General features: G+C 36.0%; 1 protein-coding gene across 2 annotated transcripts in view; it reads right to left on the bottom strand.

Moving 5' to 3' along the window:
- CSMD1 (CUB and Sushi multiple domains 1) overlaps positions 1–26,295 on the bottom strand; it is a 2,032,824-nt gene that overhangs the window by 1,452,858 nt on the left and 553,671 nt on the right. For both annotated transcript variants that reach the window (XM_055289255.2, XM_055289263.2), the window contains exon 3: positions 7,896–8,008. In XM_055289255.2, coding sequence (XP_055145230.2) covers positions 7,896–8,008 — 113 coding nt within the window. The remainder of the gene's footprint in view (positions 1–7,895; positions 8,009–26,295) is intronic.

Below are 26,295 nucleotides of genomic sequence, written 5' to 3'. Positions count from 1 at the left end.
TAAAAGGAATTATTTTTAATACTACTAGAACTTATGATTTTTGATGGAAAGTGCACAGCAACATAGCTACAGGTATGTGTGCGTGTGTTTGCGTAGCCAAGGCAAATGATTCACTAAATATCTCAATGTGCCTCTGATATAGTTCGGATATTTGTCAACGTGCAAACCTCATGTGAAATTGTAACCCCCAGTATTGGAGGTAGGGCCTGGTAAGAGGTGAGTAGATCATGGGACGTCGATTTCTCATGAATAGTTTAGCACCATCCTCTTGGTTGCTCTCCTGGACACAGTGAAAAAGATTCACCAAAATTGAACTGAAAAGTATGTGGCACCTCTCACTCCTCCCCTTGCTTCTGCTTTTGCCATGTGTCGCGCCAGCTCCTTCTTTGCCTCCCACAATGATTGGAAGCTTCCTGAGGCCTCATCAGAAGCCGGGCAGATGGCAGTGCTACAGTTCCTGTCCAGCCTGCAGAACCATGAGCTTATTACACCTATTTTCTTTGTAAATTACCCCATGTCAGGTATTTCTTTATATTAATACAAGAATGGACTAATACAGCCTCAAGTGGAATTTCTCTTAATGAATTTGTAACTGTCTATTCCAATGGAATCAGAAACTAGATTTTGTGATGCTAAGATTTCCAGGGTTAAATGTATATTAAGTTCACATAACCAACATATAAAGACAAAGTGAAAACTTAACAAATTACAGCTCATAGGAATTAGACCACTTACATTGATACCTATAGTGATATGGCAGTTTTGTTATTATTTTTATTTAAGTCACTCTAGGCCTATATGTGAAGCAAAATTGTAATGTAAGGATGCCTGCTCGAACAAGGAATTCAGAACAAGAAAAAATAAGACATAAGATAACTGACAACAATCAGATAAAAGAAAAGTTGACGCCTCAGGTTAACAGAACTTATATCATCAATGGACAGAAGCCATTTTTATCTTTTCAGTAGTTATGAGATTTGTGACAACTTGAAATTTATACAATGTTCTTTCCAGAAAAACACACAAAATTGTGCACATAATTTCACAGCTTCATGGAAAGAGATATTTCATGATCCTCAAATTAAGAAAGTTAGATATATAGAATATGGATAGTCTCACAGCGGACCAGAATAATCAGACTTAACACCCCACATTCACAAACATCCCAGGGAGGGTTGCTCAGTTGACTGCAACCATCAGGGTGCAACTGTGAGCTGCCTAAGCTTTCCTTTCCTTGAGGCTAATCCTAAATGACAACGCTTCTCCTTGGACTCTGTGCTTTTACTAGGCTCACGGGGCTGCCCAAACCAATTCTTTCATTCCTTTATCCGACACATTAGAAGTTACAGGTAGCATGTAAGCCTTGCTAGATTAGCTAAATTTGTCTCTTCAGGGCAGTTCATCTCTCTTCTAATCATTTGATTGTCTTAAAGTTGTACTTTCAGGAGACAATTATATCTCTGCTATATTCCTACTTTTAGAAGATGTTAGTGTTCAGGTACCTACAGCACTAATTCTTTTCTTTTAAAAAATTACTTTCTCATAGCAAGAACGCTTATTATGAGATCTACCCTTTTAAAAAATATTCAATTGCACAAGACAGCATTGTTGACTATACATGCAATGGTATACCCCAGATCCCTAGAACTCACCCAGTGAATATTTTCAAATGTCATTTAACATTGATTAGTGGTTCTAATATAGCTAGTGTTCAAAACTCCTGCAAATGGAGGACAAAGGAGAGATTTCGGTAGTTTCTGGCAACCAAGCCTAGAGATAGCTAAGGTGAGGACCCTAGTCCTACTTGTTATAAAATGAGGAAGGAATGTGTTTACAAAAAGCATACCCGGGTTTACCAGTCTAAGTTACCTAATTAGCCCAGAGGAAAGTAATTATTGAAATTTTGCATTTGTTTCAAGCTCTATAATTGTTATAAATCTAAAACAATGTTACACTGTGAGCTAATGGAAAGCCAGCTGCTGTTCTTGTGCTAGCACCTTCTTGAAAAGGAGACATTTCTATCCTGCCAGGTGCATCATTCATGCTCCATGCTTTAACTCAGGTGGAGTTTGGGTAATCACTTCAAGGGAGAAATAAATCAGTGCTGACATTCTAAATAAAGCTTTGAGCTTGAAGGGTAATCATCTAGCTGCTCTTTCTAAATCCAGATCCATAGGTATTCAAGGAAAGAAAATTCTGCTTGAGGGATGTGTCAGAGGGAAAGGCCACACATACTCAGCCAACAGAGGGACACCCTGGTAACAGAAAGCCCTAACCATCCTTAATCACTTCCTGAAACCTGAAGAAAAGGTCTCTCTAGCAGCCCGGATTCACTTTTCTCCGGTGAAAATTCAAGAACTATAAAAAAGTATAGGCCATTTTCTTTCAAAAAATAAATGTTCAATGGATTAATAAATACTGATCCCTCATTTTCTGTTTGTGAGGATTAAATTTCCTATCCTATACTGAGCAAAATTTTTAAGAGGATCCACTTATGCAAAGTTTATAACTCATGAACGATGATCCATACTGTAGATCATGTAATTTCTTTATCTTTAAATCAATTCAGCGACTTTTTTTTAGAAACTTCTGCATGAGTGGGTGTGTTCATTAGAGAGAAAATCAAATTCAAATTTTTCAATACCAATACTTACTGGAAGTTTTCCTTTCAGGTTTTGAGGGAATATGAACTACTAGAAAAAATTAAGTTGCGGTTTAGATTTTTATCAAAAAATATTTTTGAGTAGTTATCACGTGCCAAGTGTCAAGGATTCAAATTTTCCTTAGAGTTAGTTACTGCCCTCAAGGGTACAAAGAGTAATGGCCACAGAGTAGGCATATAAGGTGCCATCCATTGGCTTCCATTAAGTGCTCTGGGAATTCAGAATTCATTTAATCCATGTTCTCTCTTCTCCCTGCATGTATTTTGGGACATTATAACTTTCCCTTAAAAGCCAAAATGTGATAAATTGTCACATAGAAGCATATGCAAACAAAAATGCTATCCTTCATTTCACAGTCCAGTGAAAGTAAGTCAGCTTTTTTTGTAAAGGATCTCACTGAGTAAGTTTTCTATTGCAAGGATGAAACAATGTAAACTCAATTTTCTAACCTTCAGATAGGGCAGAAGGGCTCAGCTCCAGGCTCTCTGAGCCCCAGACAACCTAGGTTCAGGATCATCCGCCTCTGCTCCCCACTCAACTCAGCCTCCATGAACTCCGCCTCGCTGCTGCATCCCCTCTTACTGTAAACCACATTGCTGAGCGTTCTCAAAGACAGGCATCTGTTTTTCTCTACGCTTCTGCAGGTGTTCCTCCTTACTCAGGAACATCCTTCTATTGTCTATTTTCCTTGAGACATTCTATTCAGGGTCTAACACAAAGGAGGCATATAGCACAAGTGCTTTAAGAACACGTTCTTCAGGTCATGGCCTGAGCATCCACTCTGTGATGGTTTCTACATGGCCCACGTAGACCTGGTCTTTCCCTTGCTCTTTTGCCCTGTTTTATAAAGCCAAAATGACTATTGAGTCGCACCAATTACACCAATGTTCGATTGTTTCATTCTCCTTCACTACTCGCTGAGAATAAGCACTATTCACTTCCTCTTTGTATTCCTTTAACTTAACTCAGTATTGTGCCTCTGGAAGAGGCCCCATGAATGCTGATTAAATAAATGAGAGAAGAAATGAATGAGCAAATCTGTGTATCCACTTATACTTGTGCATGTGTAAGTATGGACAGCCATGTCTAGGAGCACTTATGTGTACATACGTGTGCATTTTTGAGTGTGTATTTGTATATGTGTGTATACACAAACGTAACAAGTACAAGAGGAAACATAGTGAGTGTATAAGGATTCCAACTTCTGTAGATGTATAGACATGCGGATAATTTTGCTTTCATTCCCTAGCAGCTATGGGATCTCGGGAAACTAAAGTACTGTAGTTAACTACTTCACTTTCTCTACCTGATAATAAATAGGTCACTTTATTTCACTTAGACAATTTCTGTGAAGATTTAATAAGAAAAGGCATGAATAAAGTCTTTGCCAATTGTTATGAAAAATTGTGTCCTATCTATAGAATTGCCTTATGCTATGGAGAAAAGTTCCATACAAAGTAAGTAGTGATTCTAGTTAATAAATACTGGAATCACTATTTTGATTCACAGTTGCTGCTTTCTATCCAAAAAAAAAAAAAGGTTGTATTATGTACAAAAATTCTATTTTCCAAAAGCTACTGGATCATAAAGAATACAATTAACTTCAGAAAAACCTTATTTTACTTACAAAATGACCTAAAAATTCAACCTAAATTATTGTATATAATTCATAAAAGCTAGGTTTTAAAAATATAACCGATAAATTATTGAAGTCCATGTATGAAGAATTTCCCAAATAATTTACAAAACATTTGAAATTATATTCGTAAAGAAAGATATGCATTAAAATTGATATTTAGACTTTAGACCCAAAATAATGAACATTCTGAGTCGAAGAGTTTTGATAATGGATTCATGCCTTTCCAACATTTGTCTTACATTTTTACTAATAAGGAAAACCATTATAAAATAGATGGATTCCTTTTTAAAACCTAAAGGGAAAAAAATGTAAAGTACATCACACAGAGAAGCTCTTTGCGGAACAATTTTTAGATGACCGTATATCACCCAGTCCGTATATTTTCTTCAATGTCCTCAAGTCTAATATTTGTCAGCCTTTGTCTCATGTCAATTTTCTTACTTCCTAGATGTTTTTCTTAAAACATAGGTAAGCTTCATGACAAAATAATATTTTTTACTACGTGAGATTTTGATAAAAGAAGAGACAATACACAAATAAAATTTATAGACATAGTACTTCAAAATTGGGCACATATAGGAATTTTAATAGTAATCATATGTAATCCTAACAGTTTCTGTTATTAATTTATCAAAGACAGCTATGCAACTTTGTTGGTTCACAATTAAGGCTAATGTCCAGGTATAGAACTGGCAAGTAAAATCTTACAACACTGAATTAAGTTAGTACCTTCAATTTTATTCTATATTTAGCACTTAAAATTTGTTAATTTTAATATATACACTTAATTGCTGAGACTTGCTAAGGTCTATATTCAGAAATTCAAATACTGTAAATAATCAATGTCAGTATAAAATTTATCAGTGTTCCCACTGGATTTCCAGAGTTAAATTCAATGACTGAACACATTAATTACATTATTTTGTTTCTATTTTCATTATGTAGCTTAACAGTTCCATGTATGAATAATGGTTTATATAAATAATTCCGACTCCAAAGTACTGCCAGAAAACACTTTAGTTCGGTGTCTGGATTATGTTTGTTCCCAAGGTTATCATGTTTACATAGATCTTAGAAGTTTGGAAGATTTTTCTCCTTTCAAGCCAGTAAATTTCAATTAAAAATTTATGCAGCAGTCTGGTAATACTACCAAAATTCCATGTTTTAGTTAAATAAAAGAAAATGAATTTATTATAATATGAAAGTTCATTTTATACCTCAATCCAGTTGCCTTTATACATCTTGGATTATACATCATTATTTTATTCTATTATTTGACTCATGCAAATTACTTGATGGGTCAAATAACAGGATCCTTGGGCAGTCTCTTCAAAATAAAAGCTACTGGGAAAAGAGGAAATCTGAAATATCAGAAAGAGAATTTTGTGATTCTAAATCAACTTGAGAAATTTTTCTAATTATTACCATTGAGTCTGCTTTATATACATATATATATATACATGTATGAATAGGTGTATTTGCTTATTTTATGCACTCCTAATAAATTCTCACCTTTTCTCATGACATGGCCTTGGTAACTAATAGTTGTCTAAAATTTACGGGTAAGGTATTTGGTACTTGCAATAAATATTGCTATAAAAGCTCTCCTCTACTCTAGATTATCTTATCTTTACTCTTCCACTTAAGATTATAGTTGATATTTTTCTCCAAGTAATACACACTCATTTTTGCAGGAGAACTTGAAGCTAACTGATAAATAGTTTTAAACACACAAATACTAAACACTGGATACAATTTTGGTTTAGCCAACAAAGCACCTTTTTAACAGGTTTTCTTTTAAAGATAGGATTGTCTTTACTTGTAAACATCAGACTATAATATCACCATTTCAAATCGAAATATCACAAAAACATTCTCTACATACCAACACTAAAAAATAAATACAGGTAACTTAACTTATGGCCCTCTTTCATTTTCTCGGAAGTTTTCCAGTTGATCTTCTGGAGTAACACAGAAATAAGTTTCCAACATAGACAATCTTGCCCTGTCTTCTTTATTATGTCATCATGACCACCAGTAAAGCCAGCAATAGCCCAGAAATATTTGATAGAATTATCCATATGGTAATTTCTCAACAGCAATGGAATTTTCACAGCATTAATTTTGGCAACCTAGCAAGACCTCGTCTTCAACTATCAACTTTATCAGGAGGGGAGAAAAAATGCCAAGTTTTCTAAAATGTGGAAGCATTATCTATTTTCTGAACAAATATTGTATGTTAACAGGACAAAATATGCTTGGCATATAGCTGGTACGGATTGCTTTAGAGATCCTTTTGTAATATTCTGCAAAAAATAAAATGATGTCAATTTAGGGTTTGTATGAAGTGGTACATTGATATAATCAAAACTGAAAGCTAGTAACATCCATAAATCTTAAATTAGCCTGTTGCTTTCCAAAGATTAACTTATTCCTTGATAGTAATGTACTTAAAGGTGACAGACACTTTCCAGCCACTGACTCTGGCTTATGTACAAATGCAGTGGCCTCAAAGACATTCACAGGCAGAACTGCACACCATTATCAGCATTATTCCACACGTAACTTTGAGTGAAAGGATAAGTCGGTCCATTCGTATGTCTCTGCAAAGAAACTTCTACACTTTTATTTTCTGATAATTTCACTACAGCCACTCATTTTCACAAACCACGTGTAGATTTTAACTTCCCACAAAATATGATTTTTGCCTAAATGCAGAGTATTCCAAGTAAGAATATATAATCTGTGACTTAGTAGACAATGACAGCCCAAGTAAACAGTGTGTGTTGTAAATAGGAATTGGTTTCTACCTCTAACTACAGATTGCTTTTTAAGTTTACAGATTCCAGAGTTTGTGTTACAGACAGTACCTCTTTTATTACACGTAAAAGACAATTTAAAATCTCCATGCAAAACAAAACTAGACACACATTAGCCTTTAAAGTATTAACTAGTTCAATTTCTTAAAACCTAATACTTGAAATGATAATTTCCTTTTCCAAAGCTCTATCTCTGCATTTAAAAAAAATTTCTGCCAAAAGCCATTTTAATAATGATAGCAATATCCAAAGGTATCTAGGCACAAAATCTGAAGACATGAAAACAAATAAAGTCTCTATGCCTTGCATGATCAAACAACAGGAAATGCAAATTAATTTTCTCTCTCAAAAATTTCAGCTTTGACAACAAAAGCTCATTTAATGAAATTTCCTTTACTCAAGCACTATCAGTATAATTGCCCAACCAAAAATTTAATAAAACTCTTCTGCATTAAAAATCAACTCTTTACTGCATAAGAAGGCTATTAGTTTACAGTCAAACTTCTCAAAACATATTCGCTACAAGTTAACCGAAAGAAAATCCAAACAAGAAAAGTTCTAGTGGTAAGAAAAAAATGTGAACATGTTTTGGGCTGGAAAGTTTGGCGATTATAACAGTGTTATCCAATGCCAATGTATTACACAGAAGCCAAATGTCTACACCATGAAACGACCTGTGACATAGCAGCCTAGTTTTTCATTGTTAATCCAGAGTAGCATGTATTAGATGATTTCAACACTGAATGCGTGTGCAAAACACAACAAATCTCTTACCTTCGTATAATGCTTTGAAACCTTGGGCACTCACAGCGAAGTCTGTCGTGAACCACAGAGTGAGGATAGATCCTGTACTCACTATAGAGGAGGGCAGCTGAAATCCTGATAATCTAAATTTAAAAGACAAGACACGAAGAGAGTTAAAAGCATGAATTTGTCAAAAAAAGCTTATTTGATGAAGTCATTGAATAACTTTAACAGTGGTATATTCACTTGAAATATGGCATTAAACACTTAGATAATCCGTACACATGGCTTTGGTTGGTAGGTATTTGAAATTAAACATTTTCAAGTATCAGAATTTATTTAAATAACTTGAGAAAATTTCTTCTTGAAAATACTTACTTATATCATATGCCATTGTCTTAAATGCTCCTTGGTTATGGATGGCAATAATCTACTGCCAACTATTTTTTTATTTGAATTTTTAAGTTCTGGTGTACATGTGCTATATGTGCAGGTTTATTATCTAGGTGAAGGTGTGTCATGGTGGTTTGCTGCACCTCTCAACCCATCACATCGGTATTAAGCCCAGCATGCATTATCTATTTTTCCTAATTCACTATTTTTAATTTTTTTCTAATAAAAAATATGACACACAAAGCATGTGCATGTGTGTATAAACATCTGTGCACTCAAATATGAAAGTATTGCAAAACCACCGAGTTGGTCATGAAACAATCTGTGTTTCAGTTGGATTCCAAGCCGTGCTCTTAGGAAAAGTGAGGGAGATGATCAGGATGGCAAAGGCCCCGTGCAATAGGCTGTGAGCTGTCTAGAAGGCAAACCAATCCTGACACAGCTCTGTGACCCACAATAGGACTCCCAACATAAGAATGCTGAGAATACCCACATTCTGGTAAGTAGCTTATTTTTTATGTTATAAAATCCACAAACTCCTGTGCTGTGAAGGCTGGTCTGTCCTCTTTCACCCTCCTAGGAGCCCTCCTCCCTCCCAGTCTTTTGGTTTATCACCTTTCTTATCTGGTACAATTCACAGGGATCTTCACTAACTCTCAAATTGTATTCATCTTTGTAAACTGCAGTATCTGCTGTCTGCTTTTATTTTTTAATTCAATCCCCTTGAAGAGACTCCTTTGTTCATTTTTTCCCATTGGATGCCAATCCAAACAACTTCCAGATAGTGCATTCACATGAAGGAGTAAATGACTGATGAATGGAAAAAGAAACTACTGTCATACCAGCAGACACTGCTTTGGGGTTTATATGTTATCCAATACAATACAGAAGACAAGTCAGTGAAGCAAACATTGCTTTAAGAAAGTGGGAAAAAAAAAAAAAAAAAAAAACACTGAGTTTAAATTCTTCTGTGACTGAAGACCAGTGAGAATACAGAACTCATCGACCCTATATAACAGTATTTAATCAATACTTACAGAACACTTTACCCAACAAGAACAGAGCACACATTTCTTTCAAGTGCCCATAGAACATTTACCAAGATAAACCATATTCGAGGCCATAAAACAAACCTCAACACATTTAAAGTAACTGAAATCATATAGCATGTGTTCTCTGACCACACAGTGGAATAAAATTAGAAATCAGTAAGATAAAAATGACAGAAAAATATCTAATTACGTGGAAAATAAACAACACACTTCTAAATAATCCAGGGATCAAAGAGGAAGTCTCAAGGAAAATAAAAATATAGATAAACTGAATGAAACTATAAAATAAACATATTAAACTTTTAAGACTCAGCTAAGCAATGCTGACAAGGTAATTAGTCGCAATAAAAACACAACTTAGAAAAGAAAAACTCCCAAATCCCTAATCCAAATTCTCATTGCAAGAACTATAAAAAAAAAAACTAAAGCAAACAGAAAGTAAAAAACAAGAAAAATACAGAAATCAATAAAATTGAAAGAAAAAAGAACAAATAATGAAACAGAGCCAGTTCTTTGGAAAAAAAATCATTAAAATTGAAAAAGAGTGACTAATTGGGAGTTTCAGAAGGTACAAATAGTCACTGTTAGTCATTAAACATCAAATATTACTGTGAACTCAGAATTCACCAAAAAGATAATAGAAGTTCCTACAGAAACTACATATGTAAAACTAGCAACTTAGACAATATGGGTCACTAACTCAAAATAATAAACTATTACAACTAACCAATGAAAAAATACATAATGTGAATTACCCTATAGCTATTAAAACTTTCCCCAAATAAATTTCCAGGTCCAAATGTTCCTACTGGAGAATTCTATGTTTACATAATTAACACCAGTTGTAAACACTTTAAAGAAATAACAGTAATAGCACACAGTCTCTTCCAGAAAGTGTAAGTGGATGGAATGCTTTTCTAGTAATTTTGTGTCATTGACACTACCCTTTCCCTTATCGGCTGAATTATGCTACTCCCACCAGTTCATATATTGAAGCCCCAACATAACTGGATTTGGAAATGGGGTTTTACAGAGGTAATTATAGTTAAATGATGTTGAAGAATTAGGACTCTGATCCCATAGGATTAGCATTCGGTAAAAAAAGGAAAAGAGAAGGATACTTTCTCCCTGGACACATACTGAGAAAAGACCATGTGAACATGGAACAGGAAGGCTGCTGTCTACAAGTCAGGAAGAGAGCCCTCAGCAGGAATTGACTATTCTGGATCCTAATCTCAGACTTTCAGTCTCCAGAACTGTGAAAAAATAAACTTGTATTTCTTAATCCCTGTAACTTAGTTTGTTATGGCAGCCTAAGTAGACTAAGACACTCTAATATCAAAACCAGATAAACACATAAAAAAAAAAAAACAGTATCTCTCATTCATATAGATGCAAAAAATCCTTAGCCAAGTAAGAGAAAATAGAAGTAGGCAAGATAAGAATTATACACGATGATCAAATGGTGTTTATTAGAGGAATGTAAGAAAGGTCCAATCTTTGAAAATTAATCAATATAATCTGCAATATTAACAGGCTAACAAAGTAAAATCACAAGATCATAGTAATCTAAGCAGAAAAAATCTTTTGACAATAATCACTGAATCATGAGAAAAGTTCTCAGTAAAATATGATTGGAAGGAATCTTCTCCAACTTGACAAAGAATATCTCTACAAAAAAAAAAGCCTAAAGATAACATTTTACTTAGTGGTTAAAAACTGAGTACTTCTGGGTAAGACTGGGAACAAGTCAAGAAATATCTGCTTTGAACATTCTTATTCAGTACTGTGCTGGAAAATCCTGCAAATACATTAATACAAGAAAAGAAAATATATGCATATGGGTCAGAAAGGAATAAATAATATTACCACTATATGAAGATGGCATGATGATCTTTATAGAAAATGCCAAGGAATCTACAAGAAAATTTGTAGAGCTAGAGTAACAGGTATCATCCAATGAGCAAGGCACACAATGAACATACAAAAATGTATTGTAGTTCTACATACTAGCAATTTACACGTTGACATCAAAATCTGAAATACATCAATCACAGTAGCACAACAAAGGAAAAGCTTCTGTATAAATACAGTAAGATATGCCCAACAGTGTATACGGAAAAGTACACAACATTGGAGAAAAAATTCAAAGAAATGCTCAATAAATGGAGATATATACCATGTTAATAAAATGGGAGACTCAATAGTGTAAAGATATAGGTTACTTCCAAATTCATACACAGGTTTTACACAGTTTGTATCAAAATCCCAGCCAGAATTTTTGGAGATACAGCAAGATCTTTCTAAACTTTATATGAGAAGGCAAAAAAAAAAAAAAAAAAAAAAAAAAAAAAAAAAAAAAAAATAGAATAGCTCAAACATTTTACGAGAGAAGAATAAAGTAGGAAAAATAGTTCACCAGATTTCAAGACTTATTTTATATCTACAACAATTGAGACTATTTGGTATCGGCAGATTGGCAAAGAAATGAACTCATGTCAACGGATCAGAGCAAAGAAACCAGAAATAAATCTAAACAAATATCTCCAACTTATTTTCAACAGATTCAAAAGAAACTGCATAGAATAAATCCACAAATAATGATGGATCAATTTGATGTCCATAGGAAATAGTAAAAGAGCTTAGACCTAAGTTTAACACCTCATATAAAAATTACCTCAATGTGGATTACAAATATAAATATAAAATGTAAAGCAATGAGACTCTTAGGAAAAAAACAGGAGAAAGTCTTGTAAGTCTAGAGCTAGACAGAGTTTCTATTCTAGACAACAAAATTACAACCCAGAAAAAGAAAAGTTAATAAATTGGATTTCATAAAAATTAAAAACTTTGGCAGCAAAAGACCGTATTAAGAGAATAAAAGTGTATGCTGCAGACTGGGCAATCACATTTGCAAGCCAAGTGTCTGACAAAAGACAAGTATCTAGAATACACAATGAACTCTCAAGACTGAACAGCAAAAGAAACAATCCACCTAGAAAATAGGCAACAAGCATAACAGTCACGTGACCTAAAGGACATCCAGACGGCAAATAAGCACATGAATATTTACTCTACATCAATAGGCATTGGAGGAATGCAAATTAAAACCACAGAGAAATACCATACATGATATGTCAGCCGATCAGAATGGCTGAAATAAAAATAAATAATGACAACATCACATGCTGGCTAGAATGTGGAGAAAATTGATTGCTCTTACACTGATTGTGGAAATATAAAATGGTACAGCCATTTTCTGTAGAAAACAGAAAACTTCTGGAGAAGTTTGACATCTCCTTTAAAAATGAAACATGTAACTGCTACCTGACCTAAAAATTGTTCTTCTCTGCAGTTGCCCTAGAAATGCTCATGATTGGAAACACTCCCTATCTTGACCATAATACATCAATATTCGGTTGTGTAATTATTGAACCACAGTTTTGCTGGTGGTTTCCATTTGAGAAACTGGTATAGAGTACACAGAAACTATTTGTATAATTTCTTTTAACTACATGTGAATCTATAATGATCCCAAATTAAATAATTAAATACATTGGAAAGGTTGAGACTGAGAGGTACTCAAGAACATATTAAGATTAAAATAATCTAGTAACCAAAATAATGCTATTTAGTAACAAAACATTAAGTTCTAAAAGTAAGTTGAACAAAAAATATCGAGGATAATTTCATTTAGTGATTGCCCATGTTGAAGTTTTACATATATATTCCCCTAAGTTAGGTAAAAAATAATGTGAGAGCACTTTAAATTAAATACAATTTCATGTCCCTTTTAATTATTAAGTTTTATAAAGAATTGTGATTATGAAGGCGTGCGGTCAAATGATATTAGTTCAGGAAGTAGGAACAAGATACTAAGGGATTTTTAAAACCAGTGTCATAGGACTACTGTACTGTTCAGAGGTTTGGGGTAATTTAATATTGACTTATGTAGGGAAAATATATACATGTGATCTGATTTCAAATAGCTGGAATGAAATGGATTCATTCTTATTTGTGTGCAAAGAAAACCACAAATGGAGTCCAACATTAGTTGACAGGGATGTGGAAGGATGAGTGGATCCAACTGATCATAAAGAGCTTCCAAGAGCTAAATTTGTGATTTAATGTTTACAGCCATTTACTCCATACTGGCTGAGAGTGAGGCATCTTATAAGGAGCTGGCAAGACTCACTCCTTGGTGATTCACAAACGTGCTCCTGAAGACACTAAAGTACTTCTGTGAGCATACTTTCCATGAGGGCCCTTGCAACACATTTTATTCTTCTCTGCCTCACTTTGAGGAATCCCTGCTTCTTTTAAGCAACTGGCTTATTTTCAACACATAGTAAATTATGAAGCATCTTGAAGTAAAATGGATTATGAAGTAAATCTCAATCCACACAGGTGTCTTGCAGTAGCAAGTCTTCCCTCTGTCATTCATATTTGATGGTACAGGGTATTATGGGAGTATTTTAGTACACATAAAATTATTGATAAACTTTGAATATTTCAACAAAATATGACATATACATTACTCCCTATCGTAATTTTTTAGTGTTTTACAAAAAATACAAACATGCTAAAGTATCTTCATTTTAGAGAGGTAGACATAGCCCAAAATTAAAGAGGTATACATTAAAACATTTTAAAATGTGCTTTCAAAATCTCCAAGGCATTATGAAATGTTACTAAGGGAAAACTGTCCATAAATAAAAGAATTATTTTCAAATAAAAAAAATCTTATCGCCTATGAATGTGACAGAGAGACTGACATTAATTTCCAGATGGCATATACAGAGGCTAGGTAATCAGGAAATAGACAGGAATCTGTAAATTCAGAAGCCTTATATCTATAATTATTGGACTAGTTTTTCCATAAAATAACTTGTTTTCTACAAGTTATTCCAAATTCTGTTCTAGAATTCATCCAAAATTTGTTGTAGGTTTAAAAAGTTTTTTTTAATAATGTAGTATGTAGTACATAATCTTGAAAATCCTTTTTCTATATTTTATATGTAGTATATATAGTAAACCTTTTTATATTCTATATATACTATATAGTAAACTTATATACTATATAGAGCATATATAGTAGACTTATATACTATATAGAGCATATATAATAAACATATATACTATAGTTTTTATATATGACCTATATATAGCAAACTTTTTATATATTTTATAAAGACTATGTAGTATTTTATACTGTATTAATATATAGTATATTTATTATAGTGTAGTATGTATACACAGTATGTACAGCATAGTATACTATAAATTATATTGTTGACTATATAATATACTAATATAGTAATATTTTGTTATTCATATTTATAGTAGTATTTTATTATATAATATAGTAATATTTTCTATTATATATTAAAATTCCATATTATATACTATATATTTTATTATACAATATAGTAATATAGTAATATTTTATATTACCATACAAATATGATTTCATTATATTATATAGTAATACAGTATATAATATTACATAATGCGTAGTATACTATATTACATAGAGTATACTATATTAGATATAATACATAGTATACTCTATTATAGAAGCATTTAAAAGTCGGAAGGGGTATCAGTATGAGATGTCAGGTACTTCAGCTTTTTATTTTATATAGGAGAGAAATTATGATTAGAAGTATTCGGTCACTGGAGAAAGGCTTGCGGGGTCTAGGGATAGGGACAATTTAGATAGCAAGAAGTGATGAGTGATCATGTCCCTGCGAGAACTGTTTTAGACAGAACAGCCCCAGAGAGCTTGGGAGATCTAAGAGCACGGGTGGCTGTGGCTCCTGGGAGGTCACCATCCTTATGGAAAGCCTCTCCTACCAGCTAGGGGTGGTGATGACAGAATCCACACGATGGAGAAGTCCAGATGGGTGTGCAGGGACCATCTAACTATTCCTAAGCCCAAGAGAGACACACGCGGTGCCCTGCATGGTCCTCAGTACAAGAGAACACTTGAGTTATGTGGCCTTGGTGAGCAGGTCTTAGTGCTGGTGACAATACACTGGTTGCAACGAGTTACATGTCAAATTGTGTCAGGACACTGCAGAGAGTGATCTGGAACAAGGCGCTTTATCAACCCATAGTACCTTGGGGTCATAGAACTCTCTTGGAGTTAGATACCATCCAGGGAAGACGGGATCAAGCACCCAAGGTTCAGCAAAGACTGAATCAAATACACACACACACACACACACACAGTGAATCACAACAGTATGTATACATCTTACCAGATTAAAATCTCTGCCATCATTTGCAGAGAGACCCAAAGTAAAAATTATAGTGAATTCCATGTAATAATTACATTATTTTTATACCTTAACTTCTGGCCTCAGAAAATAGTACCTATTAATTTATTTTTCTGTTCTATTCAGCATATCACTAATTTGAAACCATTAATGTATATAAATCTCTCAGTAGAAACTTCAATTACAGATTTTTATCGCCATGTATAACCCATACAAATATATGCATGTTTAAGCTATTGAATAATTCTTTTTCTTAAAACCTTGTTGAATTTTAAACTCAGGGATCACTACTTAATATAGTGTCTCTAGGGCACAGACTGCCCTTTATTTAAAGCACTTTATTTAAAATTAAGTTTTCAAATGTTTTCCTGACTCCTTGCTGTGATACCTGATTGTCCCAGCAGTAAAGATTTTCCAAGTAGCTACTGTATTTGGAGCCTTTCATTGCTATTGTTAAGACATTAACGTTAAATGTCTTATTTTTGTATCAGACAATTCAACAGTGAATGGCATACATCTCTGATGCCTGTTTTCCTCCTCTCCAAAGCACCCATCCCATCTATTTGAATCTGGCTTTACTTAAAAGAAAAAGCAAATCCATGTTCACTGTACTGTATCCATTAAACCACACATTCTAAACACAAGGCAACTAGGAGACAACTCTGTATCAACTTGATACAAAGAAAATCAGGACAGCTTGTAGGAAGACAGCTACTTCGCATCTAAGGAGCCCCAACATCCTTCTCTATCACCTAGTGCCTACTAGGGATTAAAAGTAATTCTGGGTAGCTTGTTATCTTCCTTGTAAGCAGTAGTTCAATAGGAATACCTAAATGATTTGCTAATGCAATATGGAAATGGTTTTTCACATTAATTTCTGGAATAAAAGGTCTGCATGCCTGGCATATGTGTGTATCTCTCTACATGTCAGAGCAGGTATAGACACAGAAATATGTAAACATGTATTTTCCTATAATAAACTTGCAACTTTCCTTATGACACTATTAGTAATACTAAATGTGTTCAAGTTCCTTTAGGAAACACACAAACTACAGAACTTTTAGGGCTTATTAAAATAATTGATAATGACATATTAATCCAGGGTTCATTTTAAATTTGGTTATTTTGTGTATTATTTATTTATTTATTGAGATGGAGTCTAGCTCTGTCACCCAGGCTGGAGTGCAGTGGCATGATTTCAGCTCACGGCAACCTCCACCTCCCAGGTTCAGGGATTCTCCTGTCTCAGCCTCCTGAGTAGCTGGGATTACAGGTACCACCATCATGTCTGGCTAATTTTTTATTTTTAATAGAGACTGGGTTTCACCATGTGGCAAGGCTGGTCTCAAATTCCTGACTTCAGGTGATCCACCTGCCTCATCCTCCCAAAGTGCTGGGAATATAGGCATAAGCGACTGTCCCTGGCCTTATTTTGTATATATTTTTTTTTTGTGTTATTAAATATACCTTGAAAATATAATTTTTATTTCATTTTATTATTGTTATACTTTGTTTTAGGGTACATGTGCACAATGTGCAGGTTTGTTACATATGTATACACATGTCATGTTGATGTGCTGCACCCATTAACTCCTCATTTAGCATTAGGTATATCTCCTAATGCTGTCCCTCCCCCCTCCCCCCAACCCACAACAGTCCCTGGAGTGTGATGTTCCACTTCCTGTGTCCATGTGTTCTCATTGTTCAATTCCCACCTATGAGTGAGAACATGCGGTGTTTGGTTTTTTGTCCTTGAGAGAGTTTACTGAGAATGATGATTTCCAGTTTCATCCATGTCCCTACAAAGGACACGAACTCATCATTTTTTATGGCTGCATAGTATTCCATGGTGTATATGTGCCACATTTTCTTAATCCAGTCTATCCTTGTTGGACATTTGGGTTGGTTCCAAGTCTTTGCTACTGTGAATAGTGCCGCAATAAACATACGTGTGTATGTGTCTTTATAGCAGCATGATTTGTGGTCCTTTGGGTATATACCCAGTAATGGGATGGCTGGGTCAAATGGTATTCCTAGTTCTAGATCCCTGAGGAATCGCCACACTGACTTCCACAATGGTTGAACTAGTTTACAGTCCCACCAACAGTGTAAAAGTGTTCCTATTTCTCCACATCCTCTCCAGCACCTGTTGTTTCTTGACTTTTTAATGATCACCATTCTAACTGGTGTGAGATGGTATCTCACTGTGGTTTTGATTTGCATTTCTCTGATGGCCAGTGATGATGAGCATTTTTTCATGTGTCTTTTGGCTGCATAAATATCTTCTTTTGAGAAGTGTCTGTTGATGTCCTTTGCCCACTTTTTGATGGGGTTGTTTGTTTTTTCCTTGTAAATTTGTTTGAGTTCATTGTAGATTCTGGATATTAGCCCTTTGTCAGATGAGTAGGTTGTGAAAATTTTCTCCCATTTTGTAGGTTACCTGTTCACTCTGATGGTATATGATTGTATGTCTAGAAAACCCCATTGTCTCAGCCCAAAATCTCCTTAAGCTGATAAGCAACTTCAGCAAAGTCTCAGGATACAAAATCAATGTACAAAAATCACAAGCATTCTTATACACCAATAATAGACAAACAGAGAGCCAAATCATGAGTGAACTCCCATTCACAATTGCTTCAAAGAGAATAAAATACCTAGGAATACAACTTACAAAGGATGTGAAGGACCTCTTCAAGGAGAACTACAAACCACTGCTCAATGAAATAAAAGAGGATACAAACAAATGGAAGAACATTCCATGCTCATGGGTTGGAAGAATCAATATGGTGAAAATGGCCCTACTGCCCAAGGTAATTTATAGATTCAATGCCATCCCCATCAAGCTACCAATGACTTTCTTCACAGAATTGGAAAAAACTACTTTAAAGTTCATATGGAACCAAAAAAGAGCCCCCATCGCCAAATCAATCCTAAGCCAAAAGAAGAAAGCTGGAGGCATCAGGCTACCTGACTTCAAACTATACTACAAGGCTACAGTAACCAAAACAGCATGGTACTTGTACCAAAACAGATATAGATCAATGGAACAGAATAGAGCCCTCAGAAATAACGCCGCATATCAACAACCATCTGATCTTTGACAAACCTGACAAAAACAAGCAATGGGGAAAGGATTCGCTATTTAATAAATGGTGCTGGGAAAACTGGGTAGCCATATGTAGAAAGCTGAAACTGGATCCCTTCCTTACACCTTATACGAAAATTAATTCAAGATGGATTAAAGACTTACATGTTAGACCTAAAACCATAAAAACCCTAGAAGAAAACCTAAGCATTACCATTCAGGACATAGGCGTGGGCAAGGACTTCAGGTCTAAAACACCAAAAGCAAGGGCAACAAAAGCCAAAATTGACAAACGGGATCTAATTAAACTAAAGTGTATTTTTTTAATAACAGTTTTACATATTTACAGTGTACAACACAATGTCTGAGTATATATGTACATCATAAAATGATTACTACTGTTAAGTTTTTTTTCTATGAAGACTGATACATATATATACACACAATTGAATTATATATATTATACATTATATATATTTATATAATTGGATAGAATTCTAAAAGGATCATGCCTGCCTTAGAGGAATATCTAGTTGTATTTTGAAAACATCATGAGATTTCAACAGTCCTATTACTTCTTGTTGAAGAGAATACTCTAATTTTTCATCATTTTAGTTTCATTGCTCTTCAAGAGCTTTACATGTGTATGTCCGTGTATACATAGATATAGACACGTATTTTGTACACACACATCTACATATACAAAACATATTGGACAAAGAAAAAGCATCCTCCGTTCACACCAAAATGTTTTATAAACAGTGGCTCAGTTTGGTTCTTTGGCAATGCCTGCTGTCAATTGTGAAACCGACATTAGCTTATATAATTTGTATAATTCAAGTTGGATCAGAAAACTGTAAAAGCATAAGACTCATTACGGAAGGACTTGGTACGTATTGATTTAGGAGGCAAAGAAAGTCAAAGTTTAGAGGCTAGACCAGAGAGAAGAACAAATGCGCAGAGGAGGGCCCTTCATGCTAGGTACCCCAAGAGTTGGACCCCAATATCCCAAAGGAACAGGAGCTCCATGAGGGCAGAAGTGGGTCCCCTGTAACCCACGGCCATATGCTGAGATTCTAGAATGCCTGGGGTGTGGAAATGCTCCACCCATATTTGTTGAAATATCCTGGCAATCCCCTCCCATCAGAGCCAGGATCTCATTGGCTCAGGAAGAAATCCACGCCCATTCAGTTAAGTTCTATGGAATGAGGGAATCCTCTCCTACATTTTTGGCTAAGACTTGGGGATCGATCGAATCAGTGGTCACCTATCAGGGAATGAAAAACAGAAGAGGCAAAGGAGAGAATCCACTGAAAGATGAGCTGGAAGATGAGGTCTCCTTAACTGCCTTCCCACTGAACTGAAATCGACTGCCTGAGTTTTCAGGATCAACCAGGAAGTATAAAAGCAGAAACAAAAATCAATGTTTAAATCCCAGAAGTGAGGTTTATAAATAAAGCTAAGTGTACTGATTCCACAAAGCAAATCTATGTCAGAATCTATCCTACATGTGCTTTCCTAAGCAGGGTGCCCCTTTATCTCAGGAGTTAGGCCCCAGGTTTCCCATGCCATGAATGCTGGCTTGGAGAAGAAATTTTCTAAAATCACATCTTATATTTTGGTGCTGAAAAAATATTGCAATTAAACCACTGCATATTGCTTTAAATGATAGTTTTCCTCCCTAAGAGGCTTATATCATTAAAGGCTTATCAGTTTATTTAAATGTATCATTGTTAACCTCATGGTTATGACACAGTCTACCTTCTCCCGGGACCCTGAATTTCATTTGGTTATGGTGATTTAATAGATAGGGTATATCATAGTTTGCACTAAATATAAATTTCCTCCTAAGAAATTACACTCTACTAAACACTACTCTCTAATAAACGTCCTCTGGGGAAGAAAATAAATTTTTCCCAAATTGCATTCTAGACAAGTTTGTCAAGAATTAATTCCACTGATCTTCTTTTTTTAAATCCATGCACCAAGTTATTTTGGGCAAATATTTTATAATTACAGTGTCTAATAGACTACTGGAAACAAAAATCTAAACAGATTTTGCCCCCAAGCATGAAAGAGCATCCACATGACGTATATTTATGCCAATAAAACTGTTTACAAATGACATTAAAAACAGTAACAGTGTTTTTCCTTTCAACTGTCATTGCAAATACTTTCCTCCAGTGTTTTCCCCTCCACTCTTATGCCTTCTGTTTGATCAGCCCCAGCTTCTCCTGAATGATAAGGATCCATAAATGATCTTAAGAGTGCAAAATTCACCACTGGAATTTTTATATCAAGATGTCTTTGCAATCTTTTCTCCCTCAGATAAGCCACTTTTCTATGGAAAGACTTTGGATAGGACCTGTGCTTCTTCACAATAGCTCATGGAGTTTCCATTTTATTTTCTCCTCTGATCATTACTATTAATATATTTAATCTTAAACAGACCACATGGCTGTAGAAAAAGAGGTGAGGATCTAACTGATTTGCTCATAGGCAAGGGAGGGGAGTAGCTAGTGACCTGTAGAATTTATTCCAGGTCTGTTTTCATTATCTCAACAACAGAAAAAGAAAATAGTGAAATGGCTCAAAGATGTTAAATAATAATATGCAAATTTATTTCATCATATCTCACAAAATATATTTTTACATTGTGATTTTCTTAATGGTGAACCTAACGTGTATAAAATTGAAACCAATAGTTGGGAGGAATTCATTGCACTTAGAACATTACACACAAACTCAGATGGAACAAGGTGAGAGGAGAGCGAGTGAGCACACAGTCACGAGAGGAGGCCGAGAGAGAAGAAAGTGGAGAGACCAAGTAGACACTGACTGCTACTCAGTTACGCTTTGTAACACCAGACCCTGATCATCTACACCAGCCCCAGCCCCATTTCAAAACTTCGCTCTGAAGCTACCACTTTGTCTGGCAAAAACCAAAACCAAAACAAAAAATAAAAAACAGAGGCTAACTGGAAAGGAGGAGAAGATAGAGCAATGAAACAAAAGAATCCTAAATCCTGACAATAGAATTAAGACAACGGTATCAGTTGTTGTTCTAACTATTTTTTTTTTTTTTTTTTTTTGAGACGGAGTCTCGCTCTGTCGCCCGGGCTGGAATGCAGTGGCGCAATCTCGGCTCACTGCAAGCTCCGCCTGCCGGGTTCACGCCATTCTCCTGCCTCAGCCTCTCCAAGTAGCTGGGACTACAGGCGCCCGCCACCACGCCCGGCTAATTTTTTGTATTTTTTAGTAGAGACGGGGTTTCACCGTGGTCTCGATCTCCTGACCTCGTGATCCGCCCGCCTCAGCCTCCCAAAGTGCTGGGATTACAAGCGTGAGCCACCGCGCCCGGCCTGTTCTAACTATTTTGAAGCTAAACTTCAGTAACCTGGCATGTATTAGAGATGTAGCAAATGCTTAATAAATTGGTAACATACACATCCAAGAGAAGGTACTAGGAAATGGGGGCCTGCTATTTTCCTGGTGGAATCAATAAAATTATATATACTATTAAAATATGTGAATGATATGTCACAATTGGGTAAAAGAGAATTACTTCAGATAAACGCAGTATTGTTTTAAAAGCCACAGCAATAACTTACATTTATGCACTTCATTATATTTGTCAACGTATTCTCAAAAGGCTTGCAAAAATGTGTAAAGAGATCTGGTAGTGTTCACACACTAAAACAGACAGGATTAGAATACAGAAATATTGGCTACTGAGTTAAAAAAGGTGATATAAAATAAACCCTTGCTAAAGCACACATGGATTACAAAAACATGATCGGCAATTATATTGAGAAGGTTGAAAAAGTAAAATTTGAATTTAAAAATTTTGTCAAACAGGTTATGAGAAAACAGTAAACTCACACAGGAACTTAACTGTTTTCCAGTTGTAGGTATTTGTCAGGGAAGAGTCCAGAGACCAGGCAGCTTAAGTAACTTACTCAAAGGACTGCTGGTAGAATCCCCTTCCCTGGCTATGAACTTAGTGATTAACCTACAGCAAGGCAGGTTTCCCGTTGTGTTGGATTCCTAGATTTGGGGCCTGGTGAAAAGAAACGGACTAATGCCACAAAAACTCAAGAATCAGCTACTTCCCTGGAGTCTCTACTAAATGCTGGTCAATGCTCGGAATGTGAAAACACCGTGTTCTCACAACTTCCATAAAATACCCTTATGACTTAAAGACAGGGAGGAAAGCGTACTCCTTTTGCAGGTGAGGACAGGAAGCCTCAGAGATCTTTAATAACTAAGACCAAGCAGGTGGAGGGCACTAGACGCAAGATTCAAACCCTGGTGTCTCTCTCCAGAGCCTGTGCTTTTAACTCCTGAAAGCTCACAGGAGATTTCAAACCAGGGCCACAGAGGAAATAAAAATATATGAAGCCAAGCAGTAATTTTGGTTATGGATTAGAAACTGACCAACAATTTAGATTTCTTTAGCACTCTGTTGTATACCAAGGGTCTCCAACCCCGGGCCACGGAATGCGGCTGCCTATCGGGGGTGAGCAGCAGACGCGAGAGATGCTGTGTTGTTTTTACAGCTGCTCCCCATGGCTCCCTTTACCAGCTGAGCTCCACCTCCTGTCACATCAGCAGCAGCATTAGATTCGCACAGGAGCGTAAACATTGCTGTGAACTACGTATATGAGGGGTTGAAGTTGCACACTCGTTTTAACTATCCAATGTCTAATAATCTGTCATTGTCTCCCATCACCTCCAGATGGGACTGATGAGTTGCAGAAAAACAAGCTCAGAGCTCCCACTGATTCTACATTATGGTGAGTTGTGTAAGTATTTCATTGTGTATTACAATATAATAATATCAGAAATAAAGTGCATCATAAATGTACATTTCAATGACCCCAAAACCATTTGCTACCACACCCTGCTCTGTAGAAAAGTTGTCTTCCACAAAACTGGTCCCTGGCACTAGAAAGATTGGGGACTGCTAGTGTATACAACTCATATTATCATTGAAATGAAATCATTACATAAATTTTTACTAAAAGAATCAACGTTTGAACAAGGAATAGGGCACATTAAAGGCAATTCCCTGCGAGGTCAACGCACTGGCTGTCTGCAAGCGCGGCCAAGTGGTTCCCTCATTCCCAGGGCAGCCCCAGCTCCCCCTGCCGGCAAGAACAACCTCTGTGGAAACAGACAAGTGCGGAAACAGAGAGATGAAAAGCGCCCTTAAGATGGGAAACAGCAAATTTGATAAAGCCAATTTTCTTTATGCTCAAATCTGCCCTTGTCTGAAAGAGCTACAACTTTCCCATTTGCAGTCATTCACCTGCCATGTGAATATGTAAAATTCCCGTCTTTTGATTGAAAAAGACCATTTATTACCTACACCTGTATGAATTTATAGATGGAGTTTAAAATTTGCACGTATTTACCTCTGTCCTTTGCAAGATACTTTTAACGAATCTGGAAAAAAGGGATAAAAGACTGAAACGTAAAGCACACAGGCACAGCCTCATTTCTTTGACAATCCTACAAAAGTGAGGATAGGAAAACAGCAAAAAAGGGGGGAAACTTGTGGAACTGATGTTCATTCACTGTGGGCTCCGGGAAGTCCTTTTCTCTTCAGTCTGAAGATTAACAGCTTCAATTCTTTTCAAAGATAAGACAAGGAATTTTAAATATCTGGATCTAGGGGCTGGGCACTGTGGCTCACACCTGTGATCCCAGCACTTTGGGAGGCTGCAGCGGGCAGATCACTTGAGGTCAGGAGTTTGAGACCAGCTTGGCCAACATGGCGAAAACCTGTCTCTACTAGAAATACAAAAATTATCCAGGCATGGTAGTGTGCACCTGTAATCCAAGCTAATCCCACAGAGTGTGGCTGTAAAAACTACTCAGGAGGCTGAGGCAGGAGAATTGCTTGAACCTTGGAGATGGGGAGGTTGCAGTGAGCTGACATTGCACCACTGCACTCCAGCCTGGGCAACGGCATGAGACTGTCTCTAACTAACCAAATGGATCTAAGAACACTAAATCTGAATGTTTGGCAGCACAAGCCACTTTTTGAACTCAATCCTATGCCTTGTGACCCATCCTACGAAGTCCCCACACTCTAACAGAAGGAAAGAAACAACAAAAAGAAAACCCAGTAAAATTGTGTGATGATGCCTTAAGAGCACCCCAACATTGACTAAAAGAGAATAAAGGAGGAGGAAGCTCATGTTCTAGTCACTGAAGCTAATCCAAAATTTCCACCCAATTAAAGATGAAGTAACAATTGGGAAGACACATAGTAAACCTGATTTACTTTTTGATTGGATAGGAACAAAGAGTAACAAATGTCTTCATGCCTCTGACAGTGCTCAGCCGGTGATTTTGGGACTTAACTCTTAGACTGAATGTCAAATACACACTCTTTCCTCACTCCAGACCCTGCACTGCCCATCAAGCCCCACTTCTCCAGGGCTCAGCGATCCACAGAGGTCTCCTGGGCAACCGATGGAACAAACTGTATCTCTTTCCTCAAGAAAATGCTGGGTTTTGTCACCACATGACTGCATGACAAAAAGTGACAACAGATGTTAAAACCACTTATGTCCTATAGAAAAAATGATATAATCTAATTAATATTTTTCATACTGTTATGTACTCTTGGAGACATTTAAGAAGCCAATACTGTTGAATGTCTAATATAGTTTCTATGTAATATATCGGTGTAATAGAAATGTAAGCCATTAACAGTAGATGCTACAAATAATAAACTGTATTTTAAAGTATCAGTAATATATTTTTATAAATATAACAATTTCAATAGGGAATATAAATTGATACACAAGTACATCAGCCAATCTAATCTTTGGAAAAATAAACCTTGAAAAAAACGTATGTTGTATAAGTACTCCCTTAATCCACCTATTGTTCACAAATGATTGTTCTGTAGCCAAGTGTGACACAGGTAAAATGCAGGATTATGGAGTTTTGAGGCCTTAATTATTAGGACAAAACTCAGAGTTCCTGCAGTGTGGTATCACTCCAAAGAAGTCACCATGCAGGCCTGGAGTTTGCCTAGTTTTGTTGAACTTATCACCAGTTTCCACAGAAAATCTTTGGAAGCCCTGTTACGGTATGATTTGTCCAGGCAAACTGAATCCTTACTGCCTGCCTCCTTCAACATTCAAAACATTTTCCTATGGCCGTCATGCTCCCTTCCGGAAATCATGGAATCTGCTCTTCACGGCACATGAGTGAGTGGTGGAAAGTGGCCTACCACTTCCCTGAGGGAACGCGATTTCCGGTGAGGTCACCCCAGTTGTTACTGACAAGCAAGTGGAGGTGCCTGTGTGGGGCTGTGGCTGCCTCGAGAGCTGTCTTGGCCATGTGGCTACAATAGAAAGTATCATACCTTTGACAGCTAAACAAGGTAACTTAAGACAGACCGTGTCCCAAACACCTTCAGGGCAGTGTGTGACTCCACAGCTCATCTCACAAGTATTAGGACTCTGTGACCCTGAGAGTACAGTGTGTGTCAAATGTAGATTTGATGGAAAATAATTAAAATTTTAACCAAAATCTACATTCTTTGCCTTTACATCCACACATCACCATCTACCTTTTTCTGTCACAAACATATTGAA

The sequence above is a fragment of the Symphalangus syndactylus genome, chromosome 1 (genome assembly GCF_028878055.3).
Source record: "Symphalangus syndactylus isolate Jambi chromosome 1, NHGRI_mSymSyn1-v2.1_pri, whole genome shotgun sequence".
Classification (NCBI taxonomy): Eukaryota; Metazoa; Chordata; class Mammalia; order Primates; family Hylobatidae; genus Symphalangus; species Symphalangus syndactylus.
This window is presented reverse-complemented; position numbering and strand designations above follow the sequence as displayed.